The 24,108-nt window shown below is 51.2% G+C and overlaps 1 protein-coding gene across 1 annotated transcript in view; it reads left to right on the plus strand.

The window, feature by feature from the left end:
• EIF4G3 (eukaryotic translation initiation factor 4 gamma 3) overlaps positions 1 to 24,108 on the plus strand; it is a 139,925-nt gene that overhangs the window by 85,125 nt on the left and 30,692 nt on the right. The window contains exons 9-14 of the mRNA XM_086764370.1: positions 1,485 to 1,607; positions 6,686 to 6,791; positions 12,009 to 12,860; positions 19,565 to 19,653; positions 21,092 to 21,341; positions 23,364 to 23,521. Of these exons, the coding sequence (XP_086620496.1) occupies positions 1,485 to 1,607; positions 6,686 to 6,791; positions 12,009 to 12,860; positions 19,565 to 19,653; positions 21,092 to 21,341; positions 23,364 to 23,521 (1,578 nt within the window). The remainder of the gene's footprint in view (positions 1 to 1,484; positions 1,608 to 6,685; positions 6,792 to 12,008; positions 12,861 to 19,564; positions 19,654 to 21,091; positions 21,342 to 23,363; positions 23,522 to 24,108) is intronic.

The raw sequence follows: 24,108 nt of genomic DNA on the forward strand, positions 1-24,108 counted from the left end.
GTGACATGGCCGATCACTGATGCCGTTTGAAGGGCAAAGACGTTCAGAAAGCTCAGCTGTGGTTAAGACAGCTCCATGCCAACGAAGTGAAGTTCTTTGAAGCGGAAAAGCAAAAGGTTTTAAAAATGCCCAAGATGCTTTTCTCTGAATGTGCTATTGCAGTTTGCTGATTGGTGTTGCAACAGAAGAAATGAATTAAAGAAAAATTAAGCATATATATGTGAACATACTCATGCGCACAGTTGGTTGAGTATTCGAGTGCTACAAGCTTTCAGGCAGGGAAAGGGGAGAGGGTAGGAATTCATGCCAACTCTTAAGTCTTTGTAGCTGTGGTTAATTAAATGTTTTAGCAGAAAAACTCCATGAAAAACAAGAGAAGACCACATCTTGTCAACATCCTAAGTACTGCGCGTATAGTCATTTGTCTTCATAACCCAGGCAGCCAAGAAGACATCACGCGATGCCGAAGATGATAGATCGCAAAACCCTTCTGTGGCTAACGACTTTGTACGTGCTGGTTGAAAGAGGCACGGGGGTTTGCAGTGAGCCCCGTGCCCTCAGGAGGGTTGTGTCTCTGGGTTTGCGTTGCGCTCGGCACAACGGGGACTTCAGCGTGCGATTCATACAGAGTTCAGCCAGGAGCTTTTGAGAAGCAGGACAGGCAAACGACAGCGCGGTCTCCGGGTTTATGAAAATCCTCAGTGCTAATACTGAAGACTAAAGACTCCGGTCCAGGTTACCCCAGACAGCCTGACCCATCCCCTGTTCAGTGGCACAGACTGGCTCAGGTGTCAGCTGAGGATTCAGATGAGCGTTTATTTTGGAAAATGTATTTTCCTTCCCATTTTGGGGCTGTGAAGAGACTCAAAAAACATGCTTGTTTCCTAAATGCTGATGAGTTCCATGGGATTTTAGTTTGTTCTTGCGTTTTCCTTTCCTCCGCTCTGTATTTTTTATTTGATTCTCTGTTTTCTCAGTGTGGAAGGGAAGAAGAAAAAGACCTGATTTGCTTTCCCCCTTTACCAGCAGCTGGCCTGGCAAGGTCACTAAATTTCATAGCAGGGTAAAACACGGCCTTTTTTTTCTTCTTGCACTTTCCACTGACTGGCAAGCTCAGTTCTGTAGCTGAAGTGTCTGCTAAGTTTTCTAAGTTGCAGTGAACTTATTTTCCAGAAGCAGAGGCCATACTCTGAACTGCAGGGTGATGCGCTGGGTGTATTTAAACCTAACGGGTGTGGCTGGTGAGCGTTTTGATTAAATTAGGTTTTGAGATTAAGGGATGCCGTAACGTGCATTTCAGGTTATCGGAACAAACCGCGTTCCGTTGTTCCTGCAGAGCCTCAGCTCAGCCCAGAGCCTCGGCAGAGCGTCTCCTGCCGAGCGCAGTGGAGTTGTATCCTGTCCGTGCTCTCCTCTCCGTAAACCCCAAGGATGGTGTGTAACGGGAAGACTTGTTTTAATTGTTTCTCTGTTCAATACCATAGATCCGAATCCGGGATCCCAACCAGGGAGGCAAAGATATAACAGAAGAAATAATGTCTGGAGGGGGCAGCAGGAACCCGACGCCTCCCATCGTGAGACCCACTTCCACACCCACTCCACCTCAGGTAAGAAAGTGGCCGCGTAGCCTTCTCCCAGCGATGTCTGCTTTGCCTTGCTGTTTGTTAGAGCCAACTCCTGCGTCTTCCACCCACACCCATCACCTTAGACACTTGGAGGGTCCGAAATTGTCAATGTTCTTCAAGGATTTTTTTTTTTCCCCCCTCCCCGTTTGGCCATTTTTAGCAGCCTGTAGCATGTAAAATGTGGAGCTGCAGTGCTGCTGCAGGTTCCCCCACCCCTGGTTTTGTATCAGCGGTAGATTTTAGAGCTTGTGAATGCTTCCAGTGTTAAAGGAGGAGCCAACATATTTCTGAGAAACATAGCGTTTCTCTTAGTCCGGTGGTCCGCATTGTGCATGTGATTGATTATTTATCTTCAGTCGCATCACTGTCCATCTCCTTCTGCCTTCGCATGTTGTGTTAGAGTAACCAGAGCGACTGCAGCTCAGGAACGCTACCACAGAACTGTGATAAATCTATCACCGATTTGGTCTCTGTGCGTTCAACCTTAAAAATGCGTTTTTCTGATGTGGGAAGAACCGAAAATATCCCAAACTGACATTTTCCGTAGCTCATAAATCTCTTCTTGTCGCACACCTTTTGAGCTGGACCCCTTCTAAGTCCTGCTTCACCTGAGAAGTCCGTGCTTAAAGCCTGGAAATTAAACTGATTGGAAATCCAGGTCTCTTCCAGTCCTCTGTGACCCAGGACCGAAAGAGCGCTCGGTCTTGCAGACCAGCGGCCCTGACGTGAGCGTAAGTCCACTGCGGCTGGAAGCGTCTGCGTTATCCGATTAGAAAATGACCTCTGTCCTCTGACCGCTGCTCCCCACCTGCAGCAGGAGAGGCGATGCCTCCTTGATGTCCCCGTGGCATCGGAGATGGAGAGGAGGCGCACGGCAGCTGCTGGCCTCTTCCCAGCCGCCGCCGGTTGCTTCGTACATCATCTTCGTTCTCCCTCTCTTTTGGGAGAGATGGTGCTAAGCCACAGGCTGCTCAACCGAAACATTTTTGAACAATTGGAGAAGAAACTGTGGTTTGGCACAAGCCTTGGGAGCTGGCTGTGGTTGACTGGAGGTTGTTAGCCACAGCTTGGGGGACGTGAACTTACTCCCAGTGGTGGGTGGGCTTTAGATCAGAGCTTGGCTGAGGCTGGGGTGCAATTTCTTCTTCTTTTTCCAAGTTCTTCCCTGTTTAATGTCACTAGTTTTTGCTAGTTTTTAGGTGCAACAGCCTTTTCTGAGCTGAAACCTTACTTTCCCCTCTGCGTCTGGATAGTTTTTCTGCTGACTGTCCTCTGCTGAGGCAAGAGCCTGGCCTGCAGATCTCCCCTCTGGTGGAGCCATTCCCCTGGTTCCAGCGAATCCTTTTGTCGCGTGAAGGCATCACCCTGTGCTTTGGGTCACCTGCTCTCTGCTCCCGCTCTCCATCGTGGGCGAGCAGCAGCAGGGCACGGTGCTGGAGCAATTCCCAGCCATGTTTTTGCAACCAAGTCTGCAGCGCTCGGCTGGAAAAGCCGCTGTCTGCCAGAGAGCGGGCCGATGATCTGCAGCTACAGCTGGACGGGGAGAGAGCCGGCAGCGGGTTACGTATAGAATCAATTAAACTTCTTCCCAAGCATTTTCCATAAGGGAAGATGTAAAACGGTCGAATGCTGGCAAGATCTTCGTCCCACGACTTCGTGCGAAATGACTTTCCCCGTTAGAAGCGTGGCAGAGCTGGAAACAGGCAGGGTTCAGATTGTGGTTATGCATCCTGGCGCTTATGGGATTGGTTCTGCGTTCCGGAAATCTATTTTAAGATACTACAGTTAAGTCAAACTGGACAAGTTAAATGTTTTTCAAGAGGAGGTTAATAAGTGAATTTTTGTCAGCTGTGATTTATACGCAGAGCACAGCGGTGATGTCCAATCGTCTGCTCTAGGGTATGCAGCTCTCCGTTGTTCAGTATCCCGGCTCCGTGCTGATCAGGCGCTTGGAAACACTTTTGGTAATCACGGAAGAGCGCTGGAACAGAGCTCACCAGAAAAAGTTCATTAGTGTAGCATAACTGAGAATTTAAGCCCACTTCAGCCAGGAAATTCAAAATTATTGTCCCAACAGCATCCATGATTCATTTCTTTGGAGCAAGCGTAGTTTCTTGGCTGAAATTAGATGGCACCTTAGTAACTGTGCTCAGTGGCTGAATTCCAGTGGTGGTGGATGTTAGGATTGCGAGCAGTCAGTAAACTAAATACTCAGCTGTAACTTTTCTTGAGACACGCTGGGGTCTCTGCATCCCTTTCCCCAGCGGATAAAAGCCGTGAACAGTCAGCGTGAGCTTTGTGTTAATGCCTGTTGAGCCGTCCCCGCCCAGTGATGTTTTAGAAGTACGCTGAGTTCTAGTAACGCTGCTTTTGTGTTGCCGGCCGGTGTCCGATTCTGTAATCTCGTTGTTTAAATGATGCACACACAGAGGGAGAAACTCGCTCAGGAAACGCGTGGAAGCTGCTGCTGTAGACCGTTTGGCAAAAAAATGACCTTTGAAAAAGAAGACATTCTGTAATAATTGGTTTCAAAGTGTTCTTTTTTTCCCTTTACATTTGGATTAATTTTTTAACTGACTCGAAGAAAACCCGAAACTTTGGTAACGCAAGCCCAAAGCACCCTCTTTTCTCAGAGATTCAGTGCTTATCATCACAGAGATGGGAATTGCCCAAAAGATGGGCACTGCTGCCAGGGCTCGAGCCGTGTGCTCTTACCCATTTCCATGCTTTTTCTTCTCCTGCTTCGTAGTCCCCATCGCTGACCCCCGGGAGGGCTTTCGGTGGAGTCTTCCCAGCACCCCCGCAGCGGTTGCTTAGTTGCTGAAATGCTGTAAGGTTCCTGCGAGGGAAGCTGGCAGTGAGCGGAGACGTTATTTATACGTTTCTAGCAAGACACTGTTTTTCACACAGTATTTTTTTCTGGGAAGATAAATAAAACCCAAGACCACGTGTCAGACCTGGCTGCGGCGTTTTCTCAGCGCTGCCTTACCGAGATCGCCTCTTACCGAGTCGGGAACGCTCATCTTTTCCTGGCAAAGCTCTCCGTGTCGCCGGGTTTGTCACGCCTTGCCGTTGCTCGGTGTGCGGCCCGCGGTGGGAGAGAATAACGCAGAGCAGCTCTTCCAGCGTCATAAATCACAAGAGCAATTTTGAGCGGGGTTTTTTCCTAGAAAGTCGCTAAATGTTTCACTTGGAAGCTGCGAGCCCGTGAGGGTCAGTACTTAAGTAACATTTATATTGCTTTGCAGTATAATTTCCTCAAAATAAATGAGTGTTGTCCAAATTTCTTAAGAAAACACAGTTACTGACCCAAGGAGTTTCCAGGCTTACCGCTTTCTCGTCCGCTAGTCTCGTTTGGTTCCTGTCATTCTTACCACATTCTCCTTTTTCCCCACTGCTTTCACCCATTTTTCATAAAAATGAAACTAATGATCTGCTGAGGGTGAGGGGAGAGCGTTCCCGAAACCTCCTCGTTTGTAAAACTCTGTTTTCTTTGGCTCCCTTCAGACTTGGCTGGTGGCAGGGATGCAATTCCTCATCCCTAGTCCGGCCGATCTCGTCAGGCTCGTTCCTGGAAGAGGAGCAATCCCAAATAAAAGTTCAACCCTTCACCCTGCTTGCTGAGATTTTCAGTTTTATTTTTCCAGATGTGCTTTTTCGCAGTCCTCTGCCTTTCTTTTGCCTGAAAATGTGAAAAAGAGTGTGCTGGAGAAAATTCACTCTTTATTCTGGACTGTTCAGATGCAATAGCTGAAAAAGCTGGAAATGGGAGAAAAAGCGAGTCCCAGGAGGAGGAGCAGATTGCCAGAGTGCCTTTTCTTAGGGAACGAAGTTTTGCACGGATTTCTGACAGCCTGTCCGAAAGAAGGACTCAGACACGCGTGTCCTGGGCACTCGGCTTTGTGTGGGCTGTTTGAAAGCCCCTTTTCCTGTGGATCCTCTGGGAAGCCGGCGCGGCTGTGCAGCCGGATGAGAACAGCCGCCCGAGAAGGCTGCCTGGCCTCCCGCTTCCGGGCACTGCGTTTAAGTTCAGCCCCGTTTCTCCCCCGCGCGCTCCCTGCTGCGCGTGTAAGGGGCTTTTGCAGCCGCGGGTGCGTGCCCTGCCCCGTCGCCGTGCACTCTGACGTACGTGAGCGCTTCACCTGTGAGCTTGGGTGGGCGTGCTGTGGTTACTGGCTCTTACACAAATCTTCCTTAAATTCTGAGACAAAACACAGGTTTTTTGGTCTTTATCGAACCTTCCTGGACACAAGCGTTGCGTTTGTCCCGTTAATGGTGGGGACATGGTTAAAGCACGTGGTCTGTGCGACAGGCCCTGGCTTTGTCACACTTGTGACTTCACTGGTCTTGCAGTTTTGCTTTTTCTAGGCCGAAACTCTCAAGCTCGCTCTGTGATTGGGAGCCAGCCCCTCCTGCTCTCCGTTAGGTCGGTGCAGGGTTGGTTTTATTCTCGTATCACCCAGCAGGTACCGTCCGTAAGTCTGCAGAAAGCGGTGGACGGTTTTTTCATGCAACCACACAGGTGTAGCTGATCCAGATTATTTTCCTGCTGCGATAACGAGTTACTGTGTGCGTGGAGGTACGTATGCGCACTGTTCATAGATGCCTACACACATTGTCCATCTGTAAATACATATACAGAACAATAAATAAATACGTATTAACATTTCTGAGGTGTTTGAAACAACGGATCAGTTGAGAAGGGAGTACAGTCCAGAAAGCAAACTTAGATTATAGAGAGGAGCAGGAGTCTTGGTGTGCGTCCAGCTTTTTGCAGGCTGCACAGAGGATCGCTGCTGCTGCTCTTGGAGGAGGCATTCGGAGAGCGAAGTGTGTTAATAACTGTGCTGTAATTGTCTCTTTCTTCCCCTTTTCCTCCCTCCCTTTCCCATGTACTTTTTGAATTTATTCCATTGGTCTGTGTATCTTTATTTTCCCTACCTTTTGTTCTTCTTTTCTGTCCCACCCTGTTCTCCTCTCCCCACTTGCTCGTGCGCCGCGTTGCCGGTTTTCCCCTCGCCCGCTCATTCTCACCCTGTTTTGTGCTTCCGTCCCCGCAGCTGCCCATCCAGCTCCCCGAGCACGGCCCTGGGGTCTACGGGACTGCGGAGAGTACCCACCCCGCTGCCAGCACCCCCACCGCCGCCACGAGCAACCCGAAGCAAGGTTTGTTGGTGGATGTTTCTTTCCTGATTATTTTTAGTCATTTTTTCCTCCTTTCTCGTTTTACTTTGGATATTTTTGGCGTGGAGACAACCAATCAGCAGAAATAGGGGAGGGACGTATTTTCCTCCAGTGGAACGTTTAACAATGTGTTTCTATGGGAATTAATTGAAATGTGCCAACGTGAAACTGCTTAAAAATAATTTTATTCAAACTTTTATGTCCTAAACATTGTTCCAGAGCACCTAGAAGCACGGACCTCCTCTCACCCAAGTACCGTCCTTCAGAAACAAGTGTGTTGTCAGGAAAATGCTCTTCGCCAGAGAGGCTTGATATGGTTTGGACAGTTAGCCGTAGCGATGGCACAGGACCAGAGCATCACATGGCTCCTCCAGAGCCGCTTGTCCGTCCTGTCCTACGGAACACGGGAGATTTTAATTAGGAAAAAAAAAAGAACATCAGTGTGCAAAGTGTCTCATAACAAATATTGCTGATTTCAGCAAAAATGGCACAGATGGAAAAAGTTTCTTAAAGTGGTTATGTTTCCTTCTGGTATCTAGGAATACACGTGTGAGGGGAGGGTTTTTCCAAGTGTTTGAAAAAGGAGGGAGGCTGGGGCGTGCCAAGTCTCTTCCCACACTGAAATTTTATAGCCACCTAAAAGCCGTTAAAAAGCTGCAGTTAATAACGTGCGTACTGCTGTCACGTTAACGAAGTTGGTGTTGCAGTACAGAGGGGCCAGCGCCGCGGCTTCCCGGTTATTCCCGGCACTGCGGCGTTTGAGGGCTCTGCCGAGAGCGACACATGCACGAGCGTCGACGTGCTGTCTTTCACTCGTCAGCGTACCCTGTGAACTTGGAGCGAGACTTTTTTTCTCGGCGTGTTTGCTAGAGGAGGATGGAGCCCCAGAGAAGCCCCGCTCTAGAAAAAGGGAAGAGAGGCTCCCCGATGCCGGGAGTCAGATCCAAATAGCAGCGCTTTGAAAGTGAAGTACCCCGAGCTGATTTGTATCAGAGGCTAAAATGTACCGACAGTGTTGCTTCAGGGTTTCCCTCAGTGACAGCTGTTCCCCAGGTGGACCTCTGGGCTGCTGCGGTGTGCAGAGATGGCTGCAAAGGGACCCCGTGGAGATCGTCCGGTCCCGTCTCCCGCCTGAAGCGGCCGATGGCTTTGTCTAGGTCTTTGTGCAGAACGTAGGTGGCTGGGAGCAGGTTGAACAGGATCAAATCGATGGTGATCGCAGGCTCAGCCGCTCTTCCCCATCCCTGTCCCTGTCCCCGTTCTGCTGACGTGCCCGAGTCCTGCTCGCTGCCAGGGACGCGCTCTGAGCACGCCGAGGTGTGTGTGGCACTGGGGCTTCAACAACTGGTGACCCAAAGTGCATCTGCCCCCTTCAGCAAGTTGGTGCTGGGCCTTAAATCCAGCGCTGCATGTCACGGTGCGTCAGCCCCACGTGTGAGAACTTGTATCTCCGGGAGAACAAGTCTGCTCCCTCTTCCCTCTCTTTAACTTAATCCCTTCCTAGGCAACTGGAAGTAAACTGGAAGGAAGTGGCCTTTAGTTAGTTACACAGGTCTGACTGTGCTGGTTTCGATACAAATTGGGGCTCGAACTGGGATTTAACACCGATGAGCTTTCCTGTGTTTATCTCCGTTCTGTCCCAGAAAGAGTCAAACATTTGTTCCAATCCAGAAATCACTAAAGAGCACGTTTATGTAAGCGTTGCAGAGAAAGAGGGAGCCCTGAAATAACACCGCTGGCGTCCGAGCACGGCCGCGGGTGCGGGAGAGCCCCGGGACAGAGCGAGCTGAAGGTGAAGGAAGTCTAGACACCACGGAAATTATTTCTTTAAACCAAGCTCACGACTTGGGGGGCAAACTTTTCCAGAAATACCAAAATGGTTTTTCGCTTTGTGCCTGATGTCAGATTTTCTTGTTCCGGAATAAAAATAGCCGCAGACGCAGGTGCCTGGCTTTCTGAAGCCGGTGTTTATTAAAACCGGTGTTACTGCTTCCCTCAAGGCCCTTTCGCCGTGTCTGTCCCGTGGATGGCGTTCTCCCTGTGCCCTTCGCTCCTCGCGCTCGTTTGCATCCGCTGAGATGTGGTACAAAGCTACTGCTCCAATTTAGAGATATTCGGCGATGGTTTTGCGGTTATTTATAACGGCGTGCGGCGCTTGGCCCCTTTGCCGGGCTGGGGTGGGGAGCGGAGCGCGCGCCATGCCGGCAGACCTGGCCTTCGTTAGCGCTCGCTGCCGGCGTCCGCAGTCCCTGTTGTTTCCGCTGCATTTGGGATCGCGTTGCGTTTGTGTCCTTGTTCCCTCTTGAAAGAGAAGCATTGGGCATTTGCTGCTTTTAAAGCAGCTTCTGGCTTTTCAGGCTTCCGAGTTTGGATGTGATTGGAGACGGAGCAATTGCTGCTGTGACGCCGTGGAACACGGTGTTGTCTGGGGGCAGGCAGCGGGCTGTCGCCGCCGTAGGTGCCCCGGGGCCCGTATACCCACCGGGCTGCGGGAGGCGAGGGCGTTGCTGGGGAATTTTGGTCACGCTGATGGCAGAGCCCGCAGGGACCCGGCTGCGGGCCAGGCTGGTGCAGAAGTTGCCGTGGGGTATAATTGTGCGTGAGACCAGAGCCATCCACGTTCGCGCGGCTTGTTCGGGTCCAGTGGGGTCGTTGGAGTAATTATTATTATTTTTTATAAAACCTTTCCAAATCCTGCAATGTGTCAGACACAGGGAGTGTATAACACAGTTTGTGGAAAACAGATTAACGCCAGATCCTGAAGTTTGGAAAACTTTCGGCCCCTCTCCGACGCGATGACTCAGTAACGTGTGCTCCAAAAGCCGCCTGCGAGTCGTCCCTGCCGCCTCACGAATGTTTGCCTCGGGACAAAAGATGGAAAAATGGCAGTGAGCCCAGCGATTATTTCAGATAAACACTGCAAAGCAGAGATGAATTCCTGGATCCAGTAAGATCTTCCCTGTCCGCCGCGCTGGGCAGTCCTTGCCCCCGCGACCACCCAGCCGCCCAGCTCGCTCCCTGGCTTTAACGGCGGAGCCAGCGGGCGTCTGTCCTGCTCGGGCTGTAAAAATATTTCTAGCACAGAGTGGTTTTGCAAAATTTGTCTTTATCTGGAGCTTTAAAAAAATATCTATTGATGGAGCAAGCTTTCCTCCTGAGCAGCCGAGCGCTTCCAGGAAATACATCCTAACTGGAACGTGAGGAGGGAGCGTGGCACGTTCAGGAAAAGGGATCCGATGCCGTTTGGGTGACTTGCACTGGTTTCTGGTTTCCCCGTGCATCGTTTCACGTGGCTGTTTCTGTAACAGTTGGCAGGGATGAATGTTCCTCTGCCAGGGCTTTGGGATTTGTTCTCCGCGATGCTCGGTCGAGTTCAGATTTACTTCTCGTTAGCCAAATCTGCTCATCGTTCTGAAACCCCCGCTCCTCCAATTACTTCTCTGCTTGAATTTTGCGTGTGCCGCCTGTCTTGCTGGCTGATGCACTGGCCAAATAAGGGGTGGTTTGACGAAGGTGTGTTTAAACCGCTGGTTTTGAAAAGCAGTTGTGTATTTTTCCAGTGCTTTTTATCTCTCGGAATGTTTTTCTAGACACTTCAAATGTTGTTTTTTTTTTTTTTTTTTTTTTTTTTTTTTTTTTTTTTTTTTTTTGCAATCCCATTTGACTCGGGGGAGAGAATATCCAGGCAGTTGTTTATAGAGAGCTGTAAATGTCAGGAATGCTCCATGAGTTGTCTGCAAAGGATGTTCCAGAAATCAGAGGTGACGCAGTTTCTTTTCTAAACCGGTTCCTGGGTCCTTTTCCTTCCACGGAGCCTTCACAATCAAAATCAGCTGTTGGGATACTTGCTCCCATCCCATTTTCCTTGTTTCTTGTCCTCGTCCAAAGCCGTCTCCCTGCGTGCCTCGTTAAGTCGATAACTACTGCTTTGGCCGTGGCCCGCGCTGTAGCGCTGCCGGGGCTGTTCCCAGCTGGAAGCAAAGTTCTTCATTGCTCCAGCAATTCCAAAAGGTGGGACTCTATGCTCCAAGTGGTTTCGGATGGGTTCTCCTTCAAAAACCCTTTCCCCCCAGCCTGTCTGTCAAATACGCCCCAAATGGAAAGCCAGCAGAGTTGGGAAGGACTGAAGCCGTATCTTCAGTTCTACCTGAATTTCGGTGACTGGGGGTTGGTTGTGGCCTCCAACTTCCTGAGCTGAGCGGCAGGATTTATGCCTCTGGCTTTCCAGAATCACTTTTTGCCATCGTGGCAGTGTCCCGAAGGAGTTCCCTGTTGGTGCAGTGCTCAGAAAGCCTCGGGGGCGTTTTGGGTTGGTGGAGTGGAGCAGAGCTCCCTCCCAGGGACGGGTAACGCTGACCTCCTTGTAACGGGGGGTGGGACCGGTGAGTCCCGGCCGTCTGCGTGGTTGGCTTTGGATGGTTCCCATCTCGTTCGGCTTCCAGCGTTGTAGCGTGCAGGTGCTTTCCCAAGGAAGATCTTACAGCTGCGTCGTGCGGTCAAACCGGAGGCGGGAGAGGCTGTAGCAGACTTCCTGGAGAGCCAGCATCCTGAAAGGTCTTGGCTCATACTTTGTCCTACAGAAGTGGGAGTAAGCTGCAAAGATCAAGAAGTTGTGATGCGTGTGCCACGTGTGAGTAATGGCGTGACACACGGCGTGTGTGGAAGAACGGCCCGTCGTCCGTCCTGGGGTGCTTTCCCTGTTTACGATCAGGGGACGGCAGCAGAGTGCCTGCAGGTTGCCGACGCTCTCGCCGGTTTCTCTGTTTGCCTGCGTTTTGGAAGATGGATTTGCCCAGGTCTCGGTGTCACCACCCCGCGCTCCTTTGAGGCAGGATCCAGCTAAGGCATGTCTTTTGTTTTCTGTAATTTCTGTCAAGAGAAATTCTATTTTCAGCAGCAGTTTTTGCTAAAAATCCCCATTTTGTAACAGCCCTTTTCCGTAAAGGACAGCCGTTTACCGCAAAGCCGTGTTCGGAAGAACGGAGGCAGTGCTTGCATTTTCAGATCTGCTACTTGCAGGTTGTCTGGACTTTTCCCTGAGGTGCAGGGTTGGCTTCGGGTGCCTCTGTCTTCCTCTGAGCTCCTTGAGTAGTGAGCAGGGTGCAGGCGAGGGGAGCCAAGGTGGCTTAGATACAGAGACAGAAAGTGGAGTTGACTTGCTGCTTATAACATTGCCTTTTTTTTTTTTTTCTTTCCCAGAAGAGAAGCCAAAACCAGATCCAGTATTAAAACCACCTTCTCCAGTCCTCAGACCAGAACCTGCTGGGGAGAAAAAAGATCAAGCAGGCCAGACGGGCGAGGCCACCGCCGTGGAAACCCCGCCGGAACTTCCTCTTGCTCCATCCCCAGCCCCAGCCGCTCCTGTCGCAGTTGTTGCTGCTGCTGCTGCCGTTGTCGCTGTTTCTAGTAAACCTACGTTCACAGCTGACTCAGAGGAGAAATGTGAACTGGCTTCCCCCAAAGAGGAGGCAATGCCTGTATCCAGTGCCGCGCCCTGCCCGGACACGTCGGACCCTTCGCCAGCGGAAGAGGCTGACGCCGAGGCGTGCGCAGAGCCTGGTAGTGTAGCATCTAGTGATATTCCCGTGACTGCTAGTACTAATCTAATTAACGAGATGAACGGAGTGAGTGAAAAAGTAACCGCTGCAGACAGCGTAGTAGATGTAGCCCAGGCGGAAGCTGCGCCGTTGACTGTTGAGTTGGAGACACCGGAAGCACCTCCAGCAGAAGTGGAAAGCGTGCCATCTTCCAGTGCTCTTCCCGCTGCTCCCTCGCCTCCTCCCACCCCACCTCCCACCCCTCCGCCGCCTTCTCCTCCGATTTCCGTTGCTGCTGCTGCTGTTACCACTACAGCTCCTTCTCCACCTCCTCTTCCATCTCCTAGTGCCCTCCCTGTTGTTCAGGGAGATTTAGAAGGAGAGGAGAGCACAAGAACTACTCTTAACGAAGAAGTAAAAGATACTGAAGAGAAGGAAGAGGCAGAAGCAGATGGGCAGCTGGAGGAGAGCACGGAGGCTCAGAGTCTAACCCTGAGCAAGAGTCCTGACCCAGGTAAGTGTTTGGCACCGTGGCTGTGTGCGGTAAAGAGGAGGATGAAGGAAAGGGGTCTTTGGGGTTGTTCTTCCATCAGATGTTTCCGTTTCTTTCTGCCAAAAAAAAAAAAAATCTGATCGTGCTGCATGACCATTGTTGTGATCGCAAAATGCTAATCTTTGTTTGCAGGGTCAGAAAAAAAAAAAACCTTGTAACTGTTCATTGAAAAGGTAACCGGCTTTGGACGCGTGTCCGGGGTTGGCTGGGTTCGTGCCAGCTAGAGCTGGAATTCAAAGGACGCTGCTCTTGCTCTCCAAAGGTTTGAGGACCTCTTGCTCTGGGTGTGTCAGCCTGCGCCTAACCCAGGTTAGCGTTCAGACCGTGAGGCCCCCTGGGCCTGGCTTCTGGGCAATTCCTGTTGCATCGTATCCTGGCTCCTGGCTTCTGAGCCAGAGGCTTCTGGAACCAGTGGGGTGGGTTTTTTTCCAGCTATAAAACCGTGGCGTGGTGTTACCAGCTATGGGTACATGACATGGGCCATCAGAGCTCTTCCAAACGACTGGAGCACGAGTGTCGCACCTCAGCCTGCCCCGCGTTAATTAATGGTGCAGCTGCTTTTCCCCTGCCAGAGTAACACGCCAGCGAGATTTCCCCTTCTCCTCGCTCGGTTCGGCTGTTCTCGTTTCACTGTTCTTGAAATTTTCAGAAGACAAGGTGCTTTGGTTCAGGACGCATAAGGACTTGTTACAAATTACTAAAAATCGACGTTTCCATAGCTGCCTGTTAAAATCCAGGCTGTCGTTATCCGCCTTCGGATTCAGCGCCCTATCCCATCACTGGTTTAGCGTTTAATGGAGTAATATGGGCGACTTTCTCTTTCTTTGCTGACTTTTCTGTAGAAAATGGCTGCTTTTTCTGGACTTCCTGGAAATCAAACTGTGGAAAAGAAGTTAAATCAGTCATTACTTGGATTTAGCCTGGGGAGTGCAATGGTGGCCGTCACACGTCCCTCGCTGTGGGAAAGCGTTTCACTGTCGCGTCTTCTGCCCCGTTTGCAGCCCCGTGGCTATTTAAATATATCTGTTTATTCTTTCATAGCCAAGCGGTGGCCGTGCAGTGGCATCAGTGGCGTCCGGGGCTGCGCTCCGCTGTGCGTGAAATGAAGGAAGAGCTGAGGCTGGCCGCGTGCCGTGTTTGTGTGGTGCTGCGCGGGGCAACATCTGAATCTTAAATAAAATCCAGTATCTGGAGGAGATCAGAAAGATCCCTACTAGCCACAGAGGGCTTTTTCTGTTAATCTTTTTCTATTTTTATTTAACTCGGGTCATTTCCCTGCTCTGGCACTTGTTGTTCTTCCAGCTCTCCCGATCTGAGCCACTTCATCGCACAAATTAAATTGCTGACACAGCAGAGGAATGGGACTCTGTAAACAGGGCTTTACGCAGCCGGGCTCCAACTTGCCGTGTTACTGCCTGCTTTGTCATGGCCCCTGGCTTAAATTAAAAATAAATACTTTCAACATTTTGGGCTTTTAATTATGCAGGAGATTAATTTTAATGCTCTAATGTCGTTAGGCCAGACAGCGCGCATTAGCCAATACGTTGGCTTTGGCAAGAGAGGAACAAATATTTCTCAGGTCACGTAGAAGATCGCTTGAAACTGGGGTTGCTATTAAAAGCTCAGCCTTCAAGGGAAGCAAGATGCTCTCCAAGTCAGGTTTTGTGCTTTCCCCCTCTTTAATGATGTAGAACTGTATTGCGTTTCTCTGCCAGCTTTTTTTTTTTTGAGCAATGATTTTCCAATTCTGCCTTGGAGAGAGGAAGAGAGATTTGAATCACGTAATCTGAAGGTGGAAGAGGAGGTGCACGTCGCTGCCGTACGCTGGACAATGCAGGTGCTGAGCTGGAGAAAGGGCTACGCTATCGGATTTGTATTATTGCAGGTTTTTTCTTGGAGTAAAGGCCACGAGTGTGTTTTATGATCTCTGGAGGTACGATAGGAACTGGGGTAAGGGAAACTTCTCCAGCTCGTGCTGGTAAGCGTGAGCTCTGTGACTTTTAACAGTATTTCTTGGGGTTTTCAGCAGAAGCGTGGACTTTCTGCAGAGCAGTTTGGTTGGCCACAAACCGTACCGCTCAGTTCCCTTCGGTGGTGGCAGATCCCATGTCCCTGGGGGGCTGCGCAGGCTCCAGACCTCGAAGAACGATCTGGTTACTGCAGCACTTGTTCCGGAGCATCCTTTGCGTGGCTACAGCCTGACCTGCCAAAAACGGGCAGGTTTCTTGTTGATTCCTCAATCCACCTCCTCCCCGACGTGCTGAGACGTGCAGGTGCGTCCCGTATTTTGCAGCGGAGGCGACAGCTTTTCAGGGTGAATGACATTATTTGCGTGTTCCTCAGGCACGTTACAGAGTACACCTTCTGTCTGACACTGAAACACTGCGTTTATTTTTTGCTCCATCAAGCTGTTTGCAGAGAGAAACAAATAGGTGCAGACTGCAGGGGCTTTCCCTTAAACCTCTCTGTTCTCTGGGAGTTTTGTTTTCCAGCTCAAAAAAAAAAGAATTTTCCAGTGTTTGCAGGAAGAGAGCGGAGCTGAGCCTTTCGGGATCCGAGGGAACCTCTGCCCTTCCCTTCCCGCTGGCGTTAGGGCTGCACCGGATTTCCGCGTCAGAGGACGTCTGCAGGAGCTCCTGGCTTGTTCTTTTGCAGAAATGGGAGGATGCTTCATTTTCCTTTTTATTTTACACTCTTAATGTCTTAAGTTGTGTTAGCCTGCGTAACGACGAGCAGTTTTAGTGGTTCGGTCTCAGCGGCCAGTTTATCCATAGCCTGCCCACCAGCATCACTGGTCGTGGTTGTGATCCTCTGCGGAACAGGGCAGCTTTGGTGGGAGTCCGAGCACTGAACCGCTGGGAACCTCGGGTGTTCTTATCCCGCAGGCAGGATCTGGCACCTGGGTGCGTGGTTTCTTGCTGCTGACTGGGTTTCTGCTCTGAGCGTTCGCCAAAATTGTGAGTTGAGCGTGCAGGCAGCAGATCGCCTTCCTGCCTGCTCAGGAGCGATGATCCGGAGGTTTTCAGGATGGGCAGAGCTGTTACCTGCGGAGGGCGAGAGCACGCAGCTTTTGAAGTAATTAATTCCTATTCATCTTCACGCCAAGGAACAAAATACAGGTATTATCAGGAGCGAGCCCGGCGCTCAGCCTGCAGTCCTTGCTGAAAACACTGCTCCAGTTAACAGTCATCAACGACACGCGCTTGCTTTTGTTACTCAGTTCTGGTTTTTCTCAAGTAGCTTTGCCGGCTGTGGTGAAGGACCAGCGCTTTTCAGGGAACAAACAGGAAAAATTTTGTTGGTGGAGTGGAATTTCTAAAAAGGAAGGCGCTCGCAGAGACTCGAGGCCTTTAGGACGGCTCTGAACGCCCGCCTTTGGTGGAATCTTTCTATCATGGCGCTTACGAGAAGCAAAGAGGAAAACAAGAGATTGATGTTGTCCCAGGCAGAACTCGTAGGAATGCACGGAGCTGAAGGAGCTTAGTACACATGGAATTGGAAGGGCTGGTTCTTGCAGAGCTGATTTATGAGACGTGTTTCAATATAAAATAGCCCAACTGCCTGCGAGCCCCTGGGTTTCTCAGCTGTAGAGGCTGTAACGAGCAACTTGGGGCCGTAAAGGGGAATATCTTGGGGAAATGTCTTCTGCACCCCAGGCCGGAGAGCTGGAATCGTAAATCGGGTGTCGCCTTTTCCTTGTTTTGCTGCCATAGCCCACTGGAATGTATTTTCTTTCCCCTGAGCCGTAAGGCGATGGTGAGTCTTTGCTTTGGTTTTTAATGGCACGTTGGCTGAAAAAGAAAAAACGTAAGAGCTGGTATTAATTTCTGCTTCGCGGTTGGCACCCACATCAGAGGGAGGACCACCTCCTCTGCCTGGCGTGGTGGGCTGCGGACCTGCTGGGGCGGCGTCTCCTGCGGAAGGACGGATGAAGATGCGCTGAAGAAGATGGTGTAGCTGGAGAGATGGGTCTGCTGAGCAGGTTTCTCCAGTGGTGATGGTATCATGAGCGCTGGCAAAAGTGAACCTCCGTTTGGGAATGAAGTTGATTTTTGGTCTGTGTGCAGAATGCTTCATTTGAGGGGACAGGAAAATTGGGAACAAGACCAGGAGCGTCCAGAGAGCTCCTTGGCCGAGGTCGGACTGGACACGTTACGGTTTGGTGTCCCTGAGGCTGTGGAGCACTCGGCTGAAACCCGTTTCTGGGATAGCAGCAGGTCGGGCCGTTGTCCTGGCTGAGTTTGGGATTTGGGAGGGCTGACACCTAAACTCACTTTAGTTTTCTCAGCATCCATTAGCGTAAATCCTCCTGCTGCGTCAGTTCCTGTAGCAGAAATGAGAATGCCACTGAAAAAAAAAAAATCTGACGTCCACTCTTTTAAGAGGGGAAAAACTGAGTGACGTCTCTGGAGACCTCGCCCGCGTACCCTGGTCGGCTCTGAGACGTGGCCGGGCATTGGCTCGGACTCACAGGCTGCCACGCACGGGCCAGGCGAGGGCTGCTGCCGCGGCTCGGGATGGAAGGCAAGTGCCCGGCTGAGCACCCGCGTGCGGGGGAGGCCAGGGCAGGGGAAGGATCAGCGCCATTATAACCAGGGAAAAGCCGCAAGGCTCCGTCGGGAAGCTCGGCAGGATCGCATCCTTTATATAGCTTTCTTCTGCCAAAAAAAGGTGAAAAAATGTCACTGAGAGGCAATACTGTTACCGTCCTGACAGCTGAGGAGGAAACTCCCCAAAGCTTTGCCAGCCCCAGACGCATGACCCTGCGTTTATTTCTGTGCGTTTAAAAATGAAACGCTGTTTTACACCATGGATGTCTTCCGTAGCGTAGCTTGAGCTTGAGTGGAGTGAAGTTCTGTCAAATTAAAAACGCTGGGGTTAATTAAGTGATTTGGCTATGGCAGTATTTAGGTCATTACTGTGCAGGCGTGGCCCTCTCCTTGGAGAAATCCCCCAGAAGTGCGGAGCTGGCACCACCAGCCAAGAAGGCTTCGTATCGTGGCAGCGGGGTTGATGTCCAGCCGTAAACCAGTGGCTTGACTTCTGAAAAGCACGGAATTGTCACTAAACATCAGCACGTGTCGTGGTGGAGGGAGCTGTGGAGCCTCGCTGAGGTCCAGGCTTTGCTAAACTGCCGAACTTGCCACCTTCCCAAGGCCAGTCTCACCCGGGACGGCGAGCACAGCTCGGCGTTCATATGAGGGCGCGGTGAACTTCTGTCAGCGACGACAAAAGCCGATCCTCCGTTGCGTAAGGCAGGGCCGTTTTGCAATCCATGACGGCTTGGCCGTCTCTCTGCTCTCCTTGGAGTCTCAGGGAGCTTGGCGTTGCTGCGTGTCAGGCCCTGCCCTGCTCTTAAAGCTGGAAGTTTCTCCGTAGGGTGCTGCGATGGATGGGGCGGGCGGGACCGGAGCCTGGGAGCCGCGGCTGGTTCCTCCAGGAACCCTCAGTTCTGTCGGTGACGAGATGATGTTTGAATATCTGAATTTTTTTTTTTCCTAATTTTAATTAACCTCTGCTGTTGCAGTGTTCAGCATGAAGACAAAAATCTCTGATCAGCGCCGGTAGGTCCCGGTGCGCGTTGGGTCGGGGCGGCGTGCCGACTGGGCCGGTTTCTGCAGCCCGCGGCGTTTCCGCAGGCCCGCGGCCGGGGCAGCGCGGTTCCGGACCCCCTGAGGCTCACGCGTGTCTGTGGGGCAGCGGCAGCACAGCAGGTCCAGTTCCCTCTGTGTCCCCGGGAGCAGCGCAGGCCTTCGTTAGCGCGCTCTGCGTTTGTCCGTAGTTAAGAGCCTTCCAAAACTGTGTTTTTGTGTGGTAAGTGCACACTGTGGTTTTTCCGTAGAACCTGCTGTAAACCAAAGGCTCGAGCGGGAAATCTGTGTGCAGTAAGCACCAGTCAGGAAATCAGCGCTGATTACGCTCCGTGGTCCCTACGCGTGTGTGCCCGCTGCCGGGATTTACGCTGGCAGCATTTGCAACAAATTGCGAGCATTTTGGGTTGATGGTTTGGTCTCCTCTTAATATACTGTGTGCGTTCCTTTGCCCTTTGAGGGGAAAAAGGGATCAGAGTAAGTCAGTGCCCATCTTAGGAATGTTCTGTGGTGCTTTCTTTGAACTGGTTGGCCAGGGAAGTTAATGACTGGTGGAGTTGTTAACCCGCTTTTAAATGGAAATACAAATCCAGCTCAGGAGAGAGTGCTGCACGACTGAAGGAGTTGTCCCTTTGGATGAGATACTGGAATTTTGGGCCTCTTTATGGTTACGGCCCAGCTGATGGTTAATTCTTACAACACTTCGTGAGAAAAATATGTTGAGAGCAACCTTTGCTCTTAGCCAACGCTTGATCTTGCAAAAAACCAGTTTGTGAAGGTTTTCTTTGCTCTGCGTGGTCCTTACACCCTTGGTAACAAGCTCCTCGCTGACACAAGGGCCATTTCGAGCTTGGATGAGCAACTTGTAAAACAATTACCGCGTCTTAATGTCAGGCTAACGATTGAGTTAGTGCCGCCTTGAAACAAACAGTGGTTGTGTCAAGCCGAATGCTCCAAAGGCCACCGCTGCTTCGTTCTGCACGTAAAACCAGAGCGCAAGAGGGAAGCGCGTCACCCGTGGCTGAGCTCACCCCGTGCCGTTCGTGTTGTAACAGATGTATGCTTACCTTGCAGCCCAAACAGCTGTACCTGCACCAAAGATGTGGAAGAAACCAAAAGACCAGACCCAAGCCGCTGAGGAGGTGACGGAGGTAGAAGCAGAGGTAAGAGGGAACCACAGTCTGCCTTCGTCCAGATTCAGTGGTGATGTCGCTCCCTTGAGACTCTGTTTGAGAGAGGTTCCTTCCTAGTTGCCTCACAAGGGTCCAGGGCAGACTTTTTTGGGGGAGGGACTGTGATATTCCCCGCTATTTTAGTCCATTCCCTGTGGAAGCTCTTCAAGCTTTCTTTGTTCTTGCTTAATTTATCGACCCCCCAACACTCAAGAACACAGAAGTGCTGTTCTTCCGGTGAAGGATGAGGTAAAATGGGTGCAGATCCCTTAGCGCTGCCCCGTTTGGGTCCCCAAGGCCACTGTGGTGACTTTTGACAGGTTCTGCTGCTGCACCGTGAGGTCCTTGTGATGTCCCGCCCAAGGTTCATTTTCCCAGTGACCACCTGATGGAGAAGCTGGGAGAGGAAAACGTTGACGTTTTCAGGCAAAAGCACCTCAACAGTGGTTAGATGAGTGATGGAAAGCTCCCTTGCTGCCGTTCTGGCAGGGCCATCGCGAGAGGCACCTTTCCTTTTAATGTCCTGAGTGAAACTGGGGCTAGAACAGATCACAGAGGGGGAAGGGAGGAGAAATGTGAAAGTTCAGACTGCCCTGTGCGTGTATAAAAACTGCTGTCGGCCAGATGCGGCGCAGAGGAGCATCGCTTCTTCACTCCAGTTTTCTTCTTCAGTTCTTATTCGCCTGCTATTTCCTCCCCAACTTTCCCTTCCCACAAACATCAGCGAACCTTCCGCTCTGAGAGCGTGTTACTGCAGAGTGAATCGTGAGTCTGGGTGCGGCAGACAGGCTCGTTTGCATGTCAGAAGTGCTTTCCCCCCTGATTCTGGGGGAATAGATGCTTAAAATGTTCACGTGCGGGGTGTCACACTGCGACAGTGCGCAGCGGAGGAGCCGATGGTGGGGTAATCCAAGGAAATGAGAAGCGTCCCTGCGCTCGTTTTGCAGCTGGCGAGCGAAGGACGTCGCTGGGGCTGCGCCAGCGGGTTTATACTCTGCGCTTTCTGTGCCGCTTGTTGGAGGAGCGTTGTCTCCTGGACCGCTTGCGTTTTCACTACTGCTCCTTCTTCAGAGTATTCCCTTGAAAACCGGCAAAAGTCATTTTAGGATGTCGTGCGCTTAGGTAGGGAGGCAAAAGGCTGGAGAGCCTCGTCCGGCGCATCCTCGACAGAGCCTTCCCTTTGTGGTCCGCGGAGAGCACCAAGCCTTCCCGGTCGCGCTGTTAATTGCCAGGGGGTTCTCTCTGGGAATGAGAAACCACCCGGTTGCTCTGGGTGTTGTTCCAGGTCTCCGTATCGCTGTTTAAGATGCGTATGTATTCCTGTTACGCCCCAAAATGCTGTATGAATAAATGAAGAGCCTTTTCGCGTGCTTGGAATTTTGGCAGGGTTTTTTGTAACAAAACCTCTGTGTTCCCATCTGTATTTCAGCCTAAAGTAGAAGAGGAACTTTCAGGTGACAAAGTACTTGAATCTGAGCAGGAGAAAATGAGCCATGGGTTTCAACTGGAGAGAGACCCCTCTGAGCTTAAAAAAGTGAAACCTGTGGAAGAAAACGGAGAGCAGGAAGCAGAACCTGTCCGGAACGGTGCCGAGAGCGTTTCAGAGGGAGAAGGAACTGATGCAAACTCGGGCTTCACGGAGAGCTCCAGCGAAGGGCCCGTGTACCAGTATAAACCAGGTAAATCCTGTTTCAGACTCTTATGTGCTCGCGCAGTTTTCTTCCTCCCTCCGTGAAGGGCTGCTGACGCTCCGTGCATCCTCCCCACGGAGGGACGGAAGGATGTGTCCAGTGGGGCTGGAACGGGGTGCAGCATTTCACCGTGTCCGGCTCTGCCGGGATCCGCTGACCAGCGGGCTTAGAGACCTTCCGAGGGAGCATGAGAGGAAAACTGGTTTTCTCTTGCTGGTGGTAACAAAGAGCGGAGAAAATCCCTGGTTCCTTGAATTTACTGCACCTGGGGATGTTGGCTGCAGCACAGCGGGAACGGCGGCTATTTGGTTCCCCTGTGATCGAGAGCTGAGAACGATCCAAGAAATTCCGTATAAGTGGACATAATTCTGAAATGAGAGATCTGAAAGTTCTGAGTGGGCCCTAAAGACGAGCATGTGTAGTACTACAGATTTCATTTCCTGGCTAAACAGTTGCCCAGATCTTCAGATTTCCAGAAGAGTAAGAAAAAGAAAAGAAACAACTGGTGGTTTTCAGCCCAGGCTCTGCTACTGAACTGCAAGCGTGCCGTTCTTCTGATGAGACGGCGGTGGGCTCGCGGGGAACGGTGTGCTTGTTGCTGGTTAGCCCTAGCTGCAGAATACCTGAGGATGTTTGTGGGATTTATTAAGGAATTTTATTTGTAGACCTGAACCTCTATTAATTCATCTCATTAAGAGAGACCTTGAGACAGACTTCTCCATTGCTACCAATTTTTAAGCCGTTTCTTATGCTGATGATGCTCCCTCCAAATAAATTAGTCATTTTCTTAGGAGCCCAGAAAGTAAAGAGTATAAAACAAAACAAGGACGGACCGTGAGAGCCTGGGGGCTCGTAGGTGCTGGGACAAGGAGCACTGCCGTTAAGTGATTACGCTGCGGTTGGTATTTCTGCGCCGCTTTGTTCTGACAAAGACCCAAGTTGCTTTTCTTTTATTAATTTAAGACGACCGTGTTGTTAGGAGAAAGCATAAGGGCCTCTTGGTAGCTTGCCACCCACTCAGGGCAGCTTACCACTTCGTTAGTTAAGCACATCTTGAAGCTAATTCGTAAGCCATCAGCTGTCTCTCCGAACCACGCGGTGCGGGCGGAACGATCCCGGCCGGGGCTGCACGTCCTTCCGCTCAGCTGGAGCAGCTGGATCCGTCCCTGGGGAAGCAGCACGCGTGGGACCTGCCTGCTGCAGAGCAGACCTGGCCGCTTGGTGCAATAATCTTTGGTTTCAGCTCGGCCCTTCCTAAAAAGGGGGATTTTTGCCTGATTGTGTGCTTGATCCTGCTCCCTCCCCGCTGTGGGGACCCAGGCCTGCCTGTGACACCACCCAGCCTGCTGTTCACGTTCAGACGGCTTGTTAGGATCTGTCCAAGAGAAGGGAACTGCACATATAAACTGTTTCTTGTTGCTGTCGGTGCTTTTCCATGATAAATGGAGAGCGGCGTGGCACAGCGGATAGGGAGCTGGCTGGGAATTCTGGCTGGGACGCAGCTAGCCAGTTGGAATTTTTAGAGCGTGGCTTAGGTTGTGTATTTTCTTTGGTTCCCACCCTTGTCTCCAGCATGGGTTGTTCAAGGCTCGGGGTTTTCACATTTTCAAAGGACATTTCTGTTCTGCGCCGCACTCTCCTCAGCTCTGTGTTTGTCGCTGCCTTTTACGCAATCCCAGCAGCTTCAGCTTTGCGTTTGCACCCAGGAACTGGGAATCGTCCCCATTTTGTCGTATCACACAAGAGAGTGAAAGTCAGAGTTAAAATGAGGTGACGTGGGTTAAAACTGGGGTTGGTGACTGGTTGGTGTGTGGTTGCTGCTGGAGCTGGCTGTGTTCCTTTAGTGCGATGGGCATTCTGTGCCTCGCTGCCTTCAGAATTAAAATAACGTTAATTTAACATTTCCTGAGCAGCTGTCGCAATGTCTTCTCTTTGGATTCACCCGGAGCGCCTCTCGGAGAGCAGAGGTTTTTGTGACCTATGAACCTCAGGCACCGTCTCCCCTTACAGAGCAGTGGAAGCCCCTGGACCCGGAGGGGAAGAAGCAGTACGACCGGGAGTTCCTGCTGGATTTCCAGTTCATGCCTGCTTGCATCCAGAAGCCGGAGGGGCTGCCTCCCATAAGTGACGTGGTTCTCGACAAGGTGAGAGGAGAGCCCATAAAACAGGTGCGTGCAATTTTTTTAAAATAGCAGTAAAGATCCCTAATGCGTGTTTCGTTCCTCGAGCGGCGTGCTGCAGGCTTTTGTCGGGACAGGGAGATGATTGGCTGGTGTCACGTCACAGTCCTTCCCGTAGAGGCGTTGGTGCCTGAGGAACGCACGCAGATTGTTTAAAAACTGAAGCGTTCCTGATGTTCTGTGTCTGGGTGAAGTTCTGCTGGGTTGTTATTAAACTGTAAAACTGTGAAGCCGTGGAGACCGGAGGAGATCAGCAAGGCAAGGCTGGACGGAGAGGCGGTGTCTTTTTTGAGCTCGGTTCCGGGGTTGGACGGCACAGGCGTGCTTCTGGGCAAGCTCTTCTCTCAGTCTGGAACAGCTGCGTTACTGTTAGAGCTGATCTAAAAGATCTTTAACGCCTCGGCTCTCGGGAAGTTGAGTGATTTCCGTCCAGCGTTATTACAGCTGTGCTTTTCTCTGCTCTGTGTCTGCGCTTAGTGAAATACTCGTTATTTCTGAAGCGCTGACGCCAGACCTCGCCTCCTCTCGGTCAGCACTGCGCAGGCCATTGATTTTGATTTAACCACGACAGAGTG

The sequence above is a fragment of the Chlamydotis macqueenii genome, chromosome 21 (assembly GCF_036417535.1).
Source record: "Chlamydotis macqueenii isolate bChlMac1 chromosome 21, bChlMac1.mat, whole genome shotgun sequence".
In the NCBI taxonomy this organism is placed as follows: Eukaryota; Metazoa; Chordata; class Aves; order Otidiformes; family Otididae; genus Chlamydotis; species Chlamydotis macqueenii.